General features: G+C 34.4%; 1 protein-coding gene across 1 annotated transcript; it reads right to left on the bottom strand.

The window, feature by feature from the left end:
* Window positions 1-6: 6 nt before the first annotated feature.
* On the bottom strand, window positions 7-1,898 carry LOC132294041 (CCG-binding protein 1). Its single transcript, XM_059791762.1, has 3 exons — window positions 1,611-1,898; window positions 1,375-1,448; window positions 7-556 (listed from the first exon to the last, which is right to left on the bottom strand). The coding sequence occupies exons 1-3, from the start codon at window positions 1,819-1,821 to the stop codon at window positions 242-244; spliced, it is 600 nt and encodes a 199-aa protein (XP_059647745.1). The 5' UTR covers window positions 1,822-1,898; the 3' UTR covers window positions 7-241.
* Between the last annotated feature and the right edge of the window lie 11,589 nt (window positions 1,899-13,487).

Genomic DNA, 13,487 nt, shown 5'->3' with positions numbered 1-13,487 from the left:
TTTCAATTGAAGTTTAAACTATATCATCACATTATTAAAACTTGGCAGAAATTTTACAGAGTTTAAATATGATTAACCTAGTATTACACATAAGAGCTTACTTGACCACAACTAGTATCACATAATTCAAAAACAAAAATATAATCCCGCAGCTTAAAATCCATAAACAAAATATAAAACAATTTACAACGAACACAAAACTCATTGCATATACTGTACTACCAACTAGTTCATGCATATATCAATCGGTTTCGTGGTCAGGTGCAGGGGAGTACCAAGCAGGGAACCTCCCTTTATTTCTGAGCATTCTGGTGAATGGTGAATCTGGCATTCTGCCTTTCTCTTCCTCATCCATCTCTTCCTGCGATTTTGGCAACCCATCTGGCACCGGAAAAGGTCTCTCCTCTTTCTTCTCGGCGTTCAATGTCTTTGGAGATCCGTTGGATTCTTTTTTCCGTTTACTGATTGCCGAAATTCCGTGTAAGCATCCAATTAGAGATTTGATCCCACCTGCTTGCAGGATTAACCTTTCCACATCTTCCTTTGGAGTCTCACTCTGAAATCAAAAATTCATAATTAAGTTTCTAGCAGAGATTTTTTTTTTTTTTTTTAAATCGTTTGGCTTTTGAGAAAATGAGCCACAATTACATCCCCATTTCCACTACTTGTGTTTAATTTTTTAACATCTTCTCTTAACAAAGTCTTTTCCCTGTTATTACAAAAGACTACACTAATCATATTTTTTTGTTCTACTTTATCAACAGACTCTTTTCCTTTTTCTTTTCTTTTTTTAAAAAGAAAGAATCGTTCGAATTGCGCGACTACAACATAAATTCTAGATTTTCTCAATCACCACTAAACCACAGATCCCGCAATCACCCACAAATCACCATGAATTTTACTTAAACCAATAGTGGGAGTTGAAGCAATCGTGATCGGTAAGGCTTTTGAAAGTACTTTTCCGGATCAAGACTCACCAAAAGTGAATCCTGAACTCAAATGAGGCAAGTGGTTTGTGGGTGCATCCGGAGTTTCCAAACCATCATAGAGTCAAGTGGCTAAAAGGTGACTTGATTTTTCGTTAATAAAAAAACCAAAAAATATATATATAAAGAATAATGATTTAAAGGAAAGAGGCCGATTCAGCCTCTAAATCAGTACTCAAAAATAAAATATCCTTTTTCTTTTTTTCTTTTTTATGTGGACCAATTTGATGAGACTATAAAGATGAGAAGACACTAGACGACCCAACACATTCCGAGTTTTATGACACGGACTCTTGAAGTTGAAGACTCAAAGTCCTCCATTTTCTCAGCAACCAAACAGAATAAATAACTTGTTCAATATTTCAAAAACACATATGAATAAACTTACTTCAAGTTCTTTCAGTTCGAAATAGGCTCTCCAACAGCTATAAGAAGGGTCCCCTTCGAGCGTTGAACAGTAATCTGAACATTGATAGAACAGAACACACGGATATCAAAAATAATCCATTTTATATTCAGAAATTCGCCAAAACTAATCACCTATACCCAACAACAACAACAATCAACAAAAATAAAATTAAATAAATTTTAATCTAGTCATCTTATACTGAATCTGAAACTTGCCTGCAAGTTCGTTTTCGGATTTTTGAATCAAAGGAGGGTCTTTAACGACTCTGTCGAACTTGGTTCTGCTAAAAGGTTCGAGTTTGGGTATATAAGCGTTGTTTCTGGAAGAATAACATATGGTTGATGGTGATCTTGAAGACTGAAGATCGTTGTGTTCAAGAAGGAAAGGAGATGAAGATTGAGGAAGGGGTAGTGATCTTATCATCATTCTATCCAAACAAGACTTTGAAGGCACAATGGTGTATTGGGGTCTGTGTGTGCATTTATATATATATATATATATACACACACAAATATATATACACATATATAGGCACAATAATGAATGACGGAAGGAGACAATGAAAGTAGATAAGGATGAGATATTTTAATTGTGGGGATTAGATCTTTATCTTATGAAGGGTACTTTTTTATGATTAAACGATCGGTTGGTGGGACCATAGAAACGTTGTTTTGAATTGTCTGTGGGCACTTCCGCGGAACATAAAGTTGAAATTTTTAAGGTAATCTTTATTTGGACCCCTCGGGTATGTCTATACGTCAACCAGACCCCTCAAGTTTGTATAACTTTAATAAGACCCCTTGTTTTGGTTGACCAAGTCAATTGAAGGAACAAAATGACCAATCTACCCTCATTATTATTTACTCAATAACAAACACTCTAGCATCTCACATTTTTTTTTTTTTTTTTTTTTTTTTTGGGTAATCGTGAGTGTTCAAGCTAGCTTGCGCGTACCTCGACTAATTCCACAAGGCCCTAAAGTTAACAACCAGGTAAGCCTCCAGTAACCCTACGGAGACTCAAATCGGTGACTATTGGAAAGCAAACCCAAGGCCTGACTAGAGAAAGTTTTGGAAATTAAATTAGTCACTAATTTTTAATTTTTGAAAATTAAATTTTAGATTAGAAATTGAAAAGATTTAAATTTTTAATTTTATCAAATTAGGATTCACTAGGGAAAGTTTTATATTAGTCACTAATTTTTTATTTTTGGAAATTAAATTTATTTTGGGAATTAAAGTTTACAAAGGTTAGGAATTGAAAGGATTTAAATTTCTAATTTTATCAAATTAGGATTGACTGAAGAAAGGTTTAAATTAGTCACCAATATTTTATTTTGGAAATTAAATTTTACAAAGGTTAGGAATTGAAATGATTTAAATTTAGGATTTTATCAAATTAGGATCCACCGGGGAAAGGTTAAAATTAGTCATTAAATTTTTATTATTTTTTAAATTAAATTTATTGTGGGAATTAAAGTTTAGAATTGAAAGGATTTAAATTTATGATTTTATCACATTAGGATCGACTAAGGACAGGTTTAAATTAGTCACTAATTTGTTATTTTAATTAAATTTATTTTGAAAATTGAATTTTACAACGGTTTGAAATTGAAAGGTTTTAAATTTATTTTATGAAATTGGGATCGACTAAGATGTAATATTTCTGTTTTTCATCATTTTCCATTTTCTGGAATTTTTCGATTTTCTGAGGGTATTTTTGTCTTTTCTCGTTTTGTGTGCCGGATACTGTAGGGTGTGCCGGGTGTGTCCGAGAGTTGGTTCAGACATTTCTCCGAGTTTAGAACTCTTGAAAATGTATCGGTTGCCATTTCAGCATTTTTTCGTTTTTCGTGCCGAACAGTCTCGAGTGGGACTCACTTCCGAAATTATCGCGTACGGGGGTTTTGGCTGGATCCACTTGCATACCATTCATTTTATTTAATGTGTTTTATAAGGCTACAATGTAGATTGTATGTGTGTGTGTGTGTGTTTTGTGGTAAATTAAAAGATAAAAAGATTTTTTTTTTTAAAGTGAGTGGGACCCACTTTTATTTCATTTTAATGGCCTAAAGGCCATACCCACCATCAGATTTTTTTACTCTCTCTCCTGTAGGCTCTATTTCTCTCTTTCCCTTCTATTTTTTTTTTTCTTTTATGCAAAATTTCAATCTTTGATTTCCTTTTCATCCTTTAGAATTTTTGAGTGCCATTTGCGGCAAATCGGAGAGCACGACGAGATCTACATGTGGGTGTAAATAATTCATCATTTGGTGCACTCTAAGGATTTCGAATTTTTGGACCTATTTTGAGAGTTTTCATCCTTCTTGAGGTAAGGGTGTTTAATTCACAATTTCTTGGATTGTTGTGAGTTATTTTTTTATAATTGCTGCCTAGCATGTTTTATTTGTGTTGATTTCCTTAAAGTAACTAAATTGTTGTATGTGAAGTAAAGGTGATTATATGTATTAGTTATATTGTGTGAGAAAGCATTCTAAAATGTTTATATTTCATGCCAATTGTGTTATATTAGTTGAAAATTGTGACTTAGAAGCATGATGTGGAACTTGAAATATTTCCTATAAAGTGTGCATATTGTGAATGTTTGAATTTGCAATAATGAAACTCTATATTGGCATGACATTGTAAAATATGAAGCATTTATGCACTTCATTAGGAAAGAAATGGGGATTATGGTTTGAAAGAAATAGGAAATTGGTTTTGAAAAAAAAAAAAAAAAGGAAATTGGCTTTCGAAAGAAGAAAATTAAATAAATAAATAAATTTGGGAAATGGTTGTGGAAATTGGGAGTGACATTGCATGACATTGCATCCTATTTTACAATATGTTCATTCTTGACTTGGGTTGTTGATATTGATATTGTGGTTATTTTCTCTTCAGCATGGTATGATCCAAATTCTTGTATTTTAGGTTTGGAAAAAGAAGGGGCGGGCGACAACCCATCGCAAATTAAGACTGGACTAGAACTCTTATTTTGTTGCCTTTTTGTATAGAAACATGATTATGTACCTTTTAAAAATAATAATAATAATAATTAGGTTTAACTTGTATAGTGTTGTAATGGTAGAATTTGTGTAAATAAATATATTTCATGAACTGTAACTTAATGTAATTAAAGTAATTCCTTGTTTGGAGGAGAAGGAGGAACAGGACATTTTGTATGTATGTGTTGATTTTGAGAATGTTGTATATTATTGCATTGTGCGTTGAGACATGATAGATTAGTTTTGAGGCCAAATGAGGCCATTTCATTTTATCTGTATTTCAGCAGGTCGTAGTAGGACATTTTTCTGTAAAGGTCATGCCGATTTTTTTTATATTTTTTTATTATTATTATTTATTTTGGGTCGTTACAAATTTAGTATCAGAGCTTTAGGTTCGAAAACCTAAGGACAATGGGTAGGTTTGACTTAGAGAAGTTAGAATTGAATTTGACGATGTCGCATGCTTATGTGGTTATTACTTTTTTAAATTGAAAGAATGATTTATCATTATGTGTTTACATGCATGCTAAATGATAACGTGATTATTATTATTAAGTTTATTATTTAGTAAATGTGAAAGCATGCCTATTTCCTAAATGTTTATGTGTAACTGATTATATGATTAAGTTGTCAAATACATGCTTAATTGTTAACTGTTTGTTGTTGATGAAAGCATGCTTAGTTGACTACGTGTTTAATTGTTAAGTGTTTATTATTATTAAGAGCATATTATACAAGTTTTATTGCAAGTAATTGAGCATGATAGTTATGATCTGTTTTGGAATGTAGTTGCATGTTAGGATTTACATTGTGGTCGTTTATCCACTAGGGAGTGGATGTAGGCATAGCTTGTTGGTTTCGTTATTGACGGATTTAAGTGTTCGTGACAGTGTTATGTGTTGAGTTGCGGAAGGTTTTAACCCGCGTATGTGGGGAGCTTAATCATTCCTATGTTTCTGAACGTTTTAGTTCTTATCGAACAGATAATGTGAGCACTGTAGCTCATGGATTGAGCTACTTCATGAATCCTTGTTTTGATCGTTTGGTTGTTTTTGTAGAACCGCGTTTAAAGACTACGTGAAGTGATGGATCCGGATGAAGTTGGGGAGTGAGCAGGTGAAGGGCCATCCCAACCAGATAAGTTTTTAATGGGACAGGGCCGAGATAGAGAGGTGGTACTGTAACACCCCCACATTTTTCACGCATAAGTTGATCAGGCTTATACACGAAAAACGAGGGATATCAAAAACAATTGGCAATATACAAGTATGGAATACAAAATGATGATAATAAAAGAATTTAGACAGGAAAGGAACACTAAATAATACAACATCCATCCATCCTTTATTTAAATACAGTACTCCATTACAACTTGGAAATCCTATGTCAAGGATCCCTAAATATAAACCTGAGAGTTCAACGTCAAAAATAAAAAACTGAAGCTGAAGTAATACGTAAAACTTCTACCCTGAACTGGATCGTAAGAGTAGATGAGTTCGGATGGTGGTCCCACACTGCTAACCTCAACCTTGGAACGGGTACTGACCGTATCCTGAAATAACAACAATGGTGGGTCAACCCCACGAGCAAGTCCTCTCTACTATGACCCAAATCAGAGAATCAAATAAATTAATCATTATGAATCGGATGAGTACTATATCTGTATACATCCTACGGGAACTATCCGATGTATAACATGACCTCAACCAGAATAGACGGTGATCACTTAGACTCACACTAGGTGGTCAAGTGTCGCCTTTCCCTACCCAGGAAATCAGCTATTATACATGGTGCACGGTACTGACAACACAGACTATAACGAACTACACAGTGATAACACCTCTCAAAATACTGATGAATATACTGAGCATATCAATTAGGCAACACATGCCAACAATATTAATAAATATACCGAGTATGTCAATTAGGCAACACATGCCAATAATATTAAACCACATACCCCGACAGCCACACATCTGTCTATCGCAACGAATGCATAAGGTATAAATGAGTCTAAACTTATTAGCCAGCTCACATGGTTCTATATGGCAACTCATCCATATAATATAAATGTGACATAATTAAACAGTCCATTTATTTCCTGAAATGCACACAGCATAATAATCATGGTTTATATACGATTAACAGTATAAATATTCCATAATATATAATGGGTTATTTATATGAATAAAACCAAGCACTAATTAATTTAACATTAATGGTTATTACAGTTTAATAAAATAATACTATTAATAGTCGTTAAATTAATTACATATGTTTACTAGCGATTTGCACTTTAACTGATACAATTAATATTTAGAAATATTAATCGGATAATTATAATAGTTGACGAGAAATAAAATAATAATATAATGTCCCGTTAATTCTAAAAATGCCAACCCGAGGCCCCAAAATGTATAGTGAAGGTCCTGGTAATGACAAAACAGTCCCTAGGGGTATTCTGGACTTTTCCAGCAGCTGCAGAGGCCTTTCACGCGCCCCCACGCGCCTCTCAGAGCTCCCCACACGCGCCGCCAAGCTTTCCCACTCTCCCACGCGCCTCCACGCGAGTCTGGCATCAGCCACGCGCGCGCACGCGCTCCCACGCGCGTCTGGAGCGTTTCACGCGCGCGCACGCGCTGCCACGCGCGCACTAATGGTACCTTGCTGACGCGGCGGCTCCTGATTCGGTGGTTGCATGGACTTGTTGTGGGTGCGCTACACTGGATAATTCTATCTTAGTTCTTCTAATCCAAGGGTCCTGGTTCGCGCGTGCACCATCTTATGGTGTATTGGACTACACCGAATCAATCTGCTGATTAGTTACTCATCTAACGGCCGGATATCCATGCGCACAGTAACTATAGTGCGTCGTATCACACCGCATTACTCCGGTTATCTCCCCCACTGCCGGCGATCGGAAAACTCGCCGGAAGGTCGCCGGAAATTGCAGAAAAGCCCCGGAAAAATCTAGAAAATTCTAGAAAAATCCCTAACGCCTTATTTAATTATTTTCGGCCATTATTAATTTCATAGGATATTGAATAAATATATACCATCCTATATAATTAAAATTTCATTATTTAATAAAATAACATTAATAATTTATTAACCTCCTAACCTTGGTTCTATGCATAAAAATAAACTAAACAATTAATTTATTAATTCAAAGAGGAAAAGTAGATAATAACTTGCCTTTTTGGATTTAAAATAAATCCGCCGGTTGCGCGTAGTCAGGTAAATTCCCTACACCGGTCCAAGCTCCTTTCTTTCTCTCTCTTCCTTTCCACACTTTTACAATGGCTCACTAGAATTTATAATTTGTGTTTAACTCCCTTTCTTTCCTTCTAAGGTAGGCTAGCTAATTTATATACAAATTATATAATATAAATATTACAAATATCTATTTTTGTATTTAATTAACCACATTCCCAACCATATGGCTTTAAGTCTACCCATACACATTAATGAAATTCTATCCTAATCTCTAATTTCATCATGACATTGATTTTAATACTATTATTATTATTATAACTATTATTATTATAATTACTAATATTATTATTAATAAACTTTTATAATTATTATTATTATATTATTATTATTATTATTATTAAACTAATATAATTATTATTATTATTATTACAAAATAATACATTATATCATCATAATACTTTATAACACAAATATAATACTTTTAATTAACTAATAATGATTAATATAAGCATAACCAACAAATAAAATTATTAATAATAATACATGCATAATTAAATGAATAAATTTATTATTTTAACATACACAATTAATTTACATGCACATTTAAATGAACTTAATATAATAATGTAGCATGCACAATAATAAGTAAAGAAATCCTCACATAATTGAATTTTTTAAATAAACTAAACTCTTTAATAAAATACGGGGTGTTACAGGTACCACAGCTCCTCAAGTGGTACCACAACCGACTATTTAGCCACAAGAGACATAGAAGCAGCGGAATCTTAGGTACCTGCTCCAGTTTAACAAACTCATGAAAGTAGTATTTGAGGGAAATCCAAACCCGTTGGTGGCGGACGATTGGTTAGATGAAGTTGAAAAACATTTCAGGGCAATAGCCATGCCCGATGATCGGTTGAAGCAACTGATCACCTTAGCTACGTATAAGTTTGTTAACAACGCGACAATATGGTGGAAGACCATGACTAGCGCGCATGATATTGACAGTATGAGTTGTGATGCATTCAAGAGTCTTTTCTTTGATAAGTATTTTCCGCAGACTAAGAGACGGGAATTGAGGACGCAATTTGACGGGCTTGAACAAGGTGACATGTCAGTGACAGTATGAGAATAAGTTCACTTCTCTTTTACGTTTCGCTACAGATATGTTAAGGAACAAATAAGAGAAGACGTGGCGGTTTGTGTACGGTCTAAATCATTTTATTAGGCTAAGGGTGACACTTTTGGGATTAAAAAATTATTCGGAAACGATTACAAGATCACTAATGGCAGAGGCAGAAGCCAAAGATTGGCAAGTAAGGAGTGGTAATGTGGGTTCTCAGGAATACTTCTTTCGGGAGCTAGAGCAGGAAGAGGCACAGAGGTGCTTCATTGTTTTCTCAAGAGCAACAAACGGCAGGTGTTACTCCTATTGTTGGTGCTTCTTCAATGTCCTTTAGGACAAGTTTGGTGTGTTACCATTGTAGACAGCCAAAACACAGCAAGGCAGAGTGCCCTCTTAATAAACCTAGCTCTGGAATTTGCTTTCGGTGTGGTCAGCCAGGCCACATGAAGAGGGATTGTCCACAGAGGAAATGAGATATTACTGTGATTGATTATGATGTAATAGGGGCGGCTTGTGACTGTGATGCAACGGGGGGTTACCTATGACTGTGATGCAACAGGGGGTTACCTGTGACTGTGTAACGGGAGATACCTGTGAGTTTTGTAACGGGGGATACATGTAAGTCGTGTCGTGTTGTAACGGGGGGATACCTGTGAGTCGTGTTGTGCTGTAACGGGGGATACCTGTGATTGTCTGTGAGTCGTGTTGCATGGTTGTCTGTGAGTTGTGTTATATAGTTATCTGGGAGTCATGTCGCATTGTCATATGTGCGTCTTGTCATGTTGTTGCCAGTGTGTCGTGTCATGTCGTAGCGGGGGCTATCTATGAGTTGTGTCGTAACGGGGGATACCTGTGAGTCTGGTGCAGTAACGGGGGCTACCTATAACTGTTGTAACGGAGGATACCTATGAGTTCTGTAACGGGGGATACATGTGAGTTCTGTAGCGGGGGATACCTGTAAGATTGGGTGTGACAGGAGATGCCTGCACACTGTTGTTCTAGTAACGGGGGCTACCCGTGAGTTTAGACGGGTGCCTATGCACTTGGTGCAGTGTCGGGTTCATTTGTGCCAGGATAGTGGACATATCTCGTAATGTGGTTCTGGACTGGACAATGTTGATGATGATTAGTGTGACCCCTTGGGGAAGGATATAGTTCAAGATATTTGTATGGGTTTCAAGTTGTGATGATGTACCAGTTGTGACCGTTATATATTAAAGTAATGATGTATTTGTAAGACTATATGAGTATTCCAGACAGTTTTATTAGATGATGATGTGAATTTTGTGAACAGTTGAATAGCTGTTCTATGAATAGAAGGTCTAGACTTTCACTTATAAGGTTCTTCTTTGGGTAGGATGAGACGTAATGTCTTAGGATTTGTTGTTTAGCCCTAGTGTTTTGGAAAGGGGCACTGTAACACATAGACGTTATGTGTATGAGTTGTAGATCGAGTTGTTTCGTCTTCATGTAGTTCCTCTTTCTTGGCATATCCTATGCAAGGTGTCGATAGGTACGTGTTCAGTTCTGTTACGATAGAGGGATTTGATCTTCCTTTTTCTTGTTTTGGTCATGGCAAGGATTTTATTGCTTGTGAGTTTCGTATCTCTACATAGGAGTTGTGCGTGTCAGCAGGCGAAAGATTTTTATAGCGTTCCCTATTTTGTTAAAATTCTGAGTGAAGGTTTGTTCTGGATCGTTCGACTTACCTCCACGGTAAGAGGTGAAGTCCTTGCTTTTGGGGATTCGTCGTGAACGATGCAATGTGTGACGTGACGTGTTTACCGATGTGTACGTTTTTTTAGGGTCTGGGGGCTAGCAATGGTATCTAGTAGTTGTGATATTACTTGTGTATTGAGGATGGTTAGACCGTGTGTTGTGAGTCGTGTGTCTAGAGTTAGACGTAGGGATTGATGTATGTGTATGCTTGAGGATTAGACCTGAAGACAAGAACGATGTTGGTGTTGAGGTCGGATTGACGATGGGAATAGCCTGGTCAACCATTTCCCTGAGTCAGTCTTTCCTTAACATAATATTGGGTTAAAGGTCAACGATCATTGCTTTTAGTATGATTAGTGACAGTCAGAGTATGGTGTTTTGCGTTATGTACGTTTGGATGTACAATCCCATTTTAGAGTGAGTCTTGCTTGGGATTGATGTCATACCCCCTAATTTCGGAACACGGGTTGATCAAGTCCGCGCACAAAATCAAGGAATATCAAAACAATTTTAGTATTTAACAAGCACAGAATACAAAGATGAATAATAAAGAATAAATAAACCGTTGAAAAAAACTAATAAATAAATATTACTTAATGATTCTCCAACATTTACAACTCGGAAATCCCATAACTCAAGGACCCCTTAAAACATTATCCAATAATCCAATACTATTTAAAAGTATACAAGATGAATAGATGAATGACAGTCTCCCAGCTGCGGATCCTCAACCTCGAGACTGGAACCTCTAATAACCTGAAAAATAAATCGTGGGTTAAACCCTACAAGCAAGTTCACTCTACCAGGCCTCTGAAAACCAATAAGCAGATCATCTCTGATCAAACTAAACCTAATAAAGTTTTAACTTTAATAAAGCACGATATACATGTCTATATATAATTATATATACTATACTAATCACATCCGTTAATAGGTTTATTAAATTTTCATACCCATTAAATAATTATTAAAATAATATTCATACCTAGACCAATCTACCATTTCATTTATAAAAAAAAACTCCTTTGACCTTAATCCCATCCTAGTCAGTTGTTTAATCATTTAAATAATAAATTATAATAAAAGGCATATTATAATTAATCCCAAAACCCGATGACGATTTTAACTAAATCACATATCCAAAATCTCAGTATTGACAAATCATCCATGTCTCCACCAATATTATTTTATTAATATAAAATAATACACTAACCAGTAAATACTAGATTATTCTAATTTAAGAATATATAATCCTACTCCAATCTATATATACAATAACCATAGATGATATTTTAATCATCTAACACATAACAATTTAATTACGCTTTAGCAAATTAACCATGCCATTATAAATATTTTTATCGATATATTGGCAACTCAATCATGCCTCCTTAAATATATTTATTTATACATTGGCAAATTAACCATACCTCCACAAGTATATTTATTTACATATTTGGCAAATCAACCATGCCATTATAAATATATTTATTTATATATTGGCAACTCAACCATGCCTCATTTAAGTATATATATTTATACTTTTAAATTAACAATTCAACCATGTTTTCTGTGTATGTATTTTATTCATACAAATACTTAGGCAAAATACTTACGCCTATGGCAACTCATCCATACCTACAATTCAACTATGTATCAACTTTAAATTGAAAAATAAATTAATTCACACATAACCATTTCATGCATATTATATGCATAAGATTAATTTAATAACCAGCCTAATCTAATATATCAAATAAGAATAATAATTTAATTATCTTAAATGATATATACATATACCCATATATTATATAATATATATATATGTATAATACCTTCAATAATAATCCTTGATTATTTAAAATCATATATACATATACATTAATGAATATATATATATATATATATATATATATATATAATTCCTTCCATCCTACACATAAATTAATTAAATCATATATACACATATATAATTAAGTATATATATAACTCCTTCCATCGCCAAACTATTAATTAATGACATTTACGTAAATTAAACGTCACTAAATATCGTCACAAATGTTTTCCCATAAATACTCCATATCAATTTAAATAGTTTTCCGACACCGTCTCACTAAAACGTAATTATCTTCTAGTAGGATGGGAAACTGATAATGAAATTAGTACCATTGGAAAGAAGACGAAAAATCCTTGAATTTGAGCTCAAGAATGACCCAATTTCGATTTAAGATGACTAAATTATAACCATTTTAATTTTACGTCACAAACAAGCAACATAATTGGATGAACTCAAACACTACTGTGAGCACACCCACACCGGATTAGCTCACTTGAGCTCACACAAATGCACCCACACCAGATTAGCTCACTTGAGCTTACATGTATGCACGCGCACCAGATTATCTCCCTTTCATCAATCAAATCAAACCGCTGAATTCTGCATGTGCATTAACATATCATGTACCGCAATGCACTGAATCAATCCATTAATATTTAAGTAATCTAATGGTCTAGATCAGTGTGCGCACCACCACACTGAATTGCTTCCCTATTGAGGCGCCGTTCCACTAATAGTGTATATATGTATAAATAATATACATATATATATTTCCAATAAATATATAAAAATAAATTCTAATAAATTACCAAAAAGAAAATTCCAGAAAATTTAACAAAAATTCCAGAAATTTTAGAAACACTAATTAACCCCTCTTGGGTCCAAATCCAGCCTATCTGTTGATGTAAACAAAATATACAACACATATATACAATATTAGAAATCTAAAATTCCAAAAAATATATATATTAATTCATATTTTAAATATTCCGTTCTAACCATCATTTAATCAATAAATTTAACCTTAGATTTTGATACTCAAGGTGAAATCCTTATGAGTTCTAAGAGGAAAGTTAGAGAAGAACTTGCCTGAAGGTTTCAAAACGAAACCGAAGCTTCAAGCCTTGATTGCCTCTTCCAAATCCAATGTCCTCTTTCTCTAAGCCGGCCTCCTCTTTGTCGGCCTTCTC

This window comes from Cornus florida, unplaced genomic scaffold, assembly GCF_030987335.1.
Source record: "Cornus florida cultivar Cherokee Brave unplaced genomic scaffold, ASM3098733v1 CherokeeBrave_3.0.0_Hap2_Chr02, whole genome shotgun sequence".
NCBI lineage: Eukaryota > Viridiplantae > Streptophyta > Magnoliopsida > Cornales > Cornaceae > Cornus > Cornus florida.
The sequence above is the reverse complement of the archived record's forward strand: the minus strand, read 5'-3'. Positions and strand labels throughout refer to the sequence as shown.

Coding starts and splice junctions, on each gene's coding strand:
- LOC132294041 (XM_059791762.1), bottom strand. CDS start 1,821: ATGATGATAAGATCACTACCCCTTCCTCAATCTTCATCTCCTTTCCTT. Junction 1,449..1,610: donor ATCCGAAAACGAACTTGCAG/GCAAGTTTCAGA, acceptor ATCAATGTTCAG/ATTACTGTTCAACGCTCGAA. Junction 557..1,374: donor TCGAACTGAAAGAACTTGAA/GTAAGTTTATTC, acceptor TTTTGATTTCAG/AGTGAGACTCCAAAGGAAGA.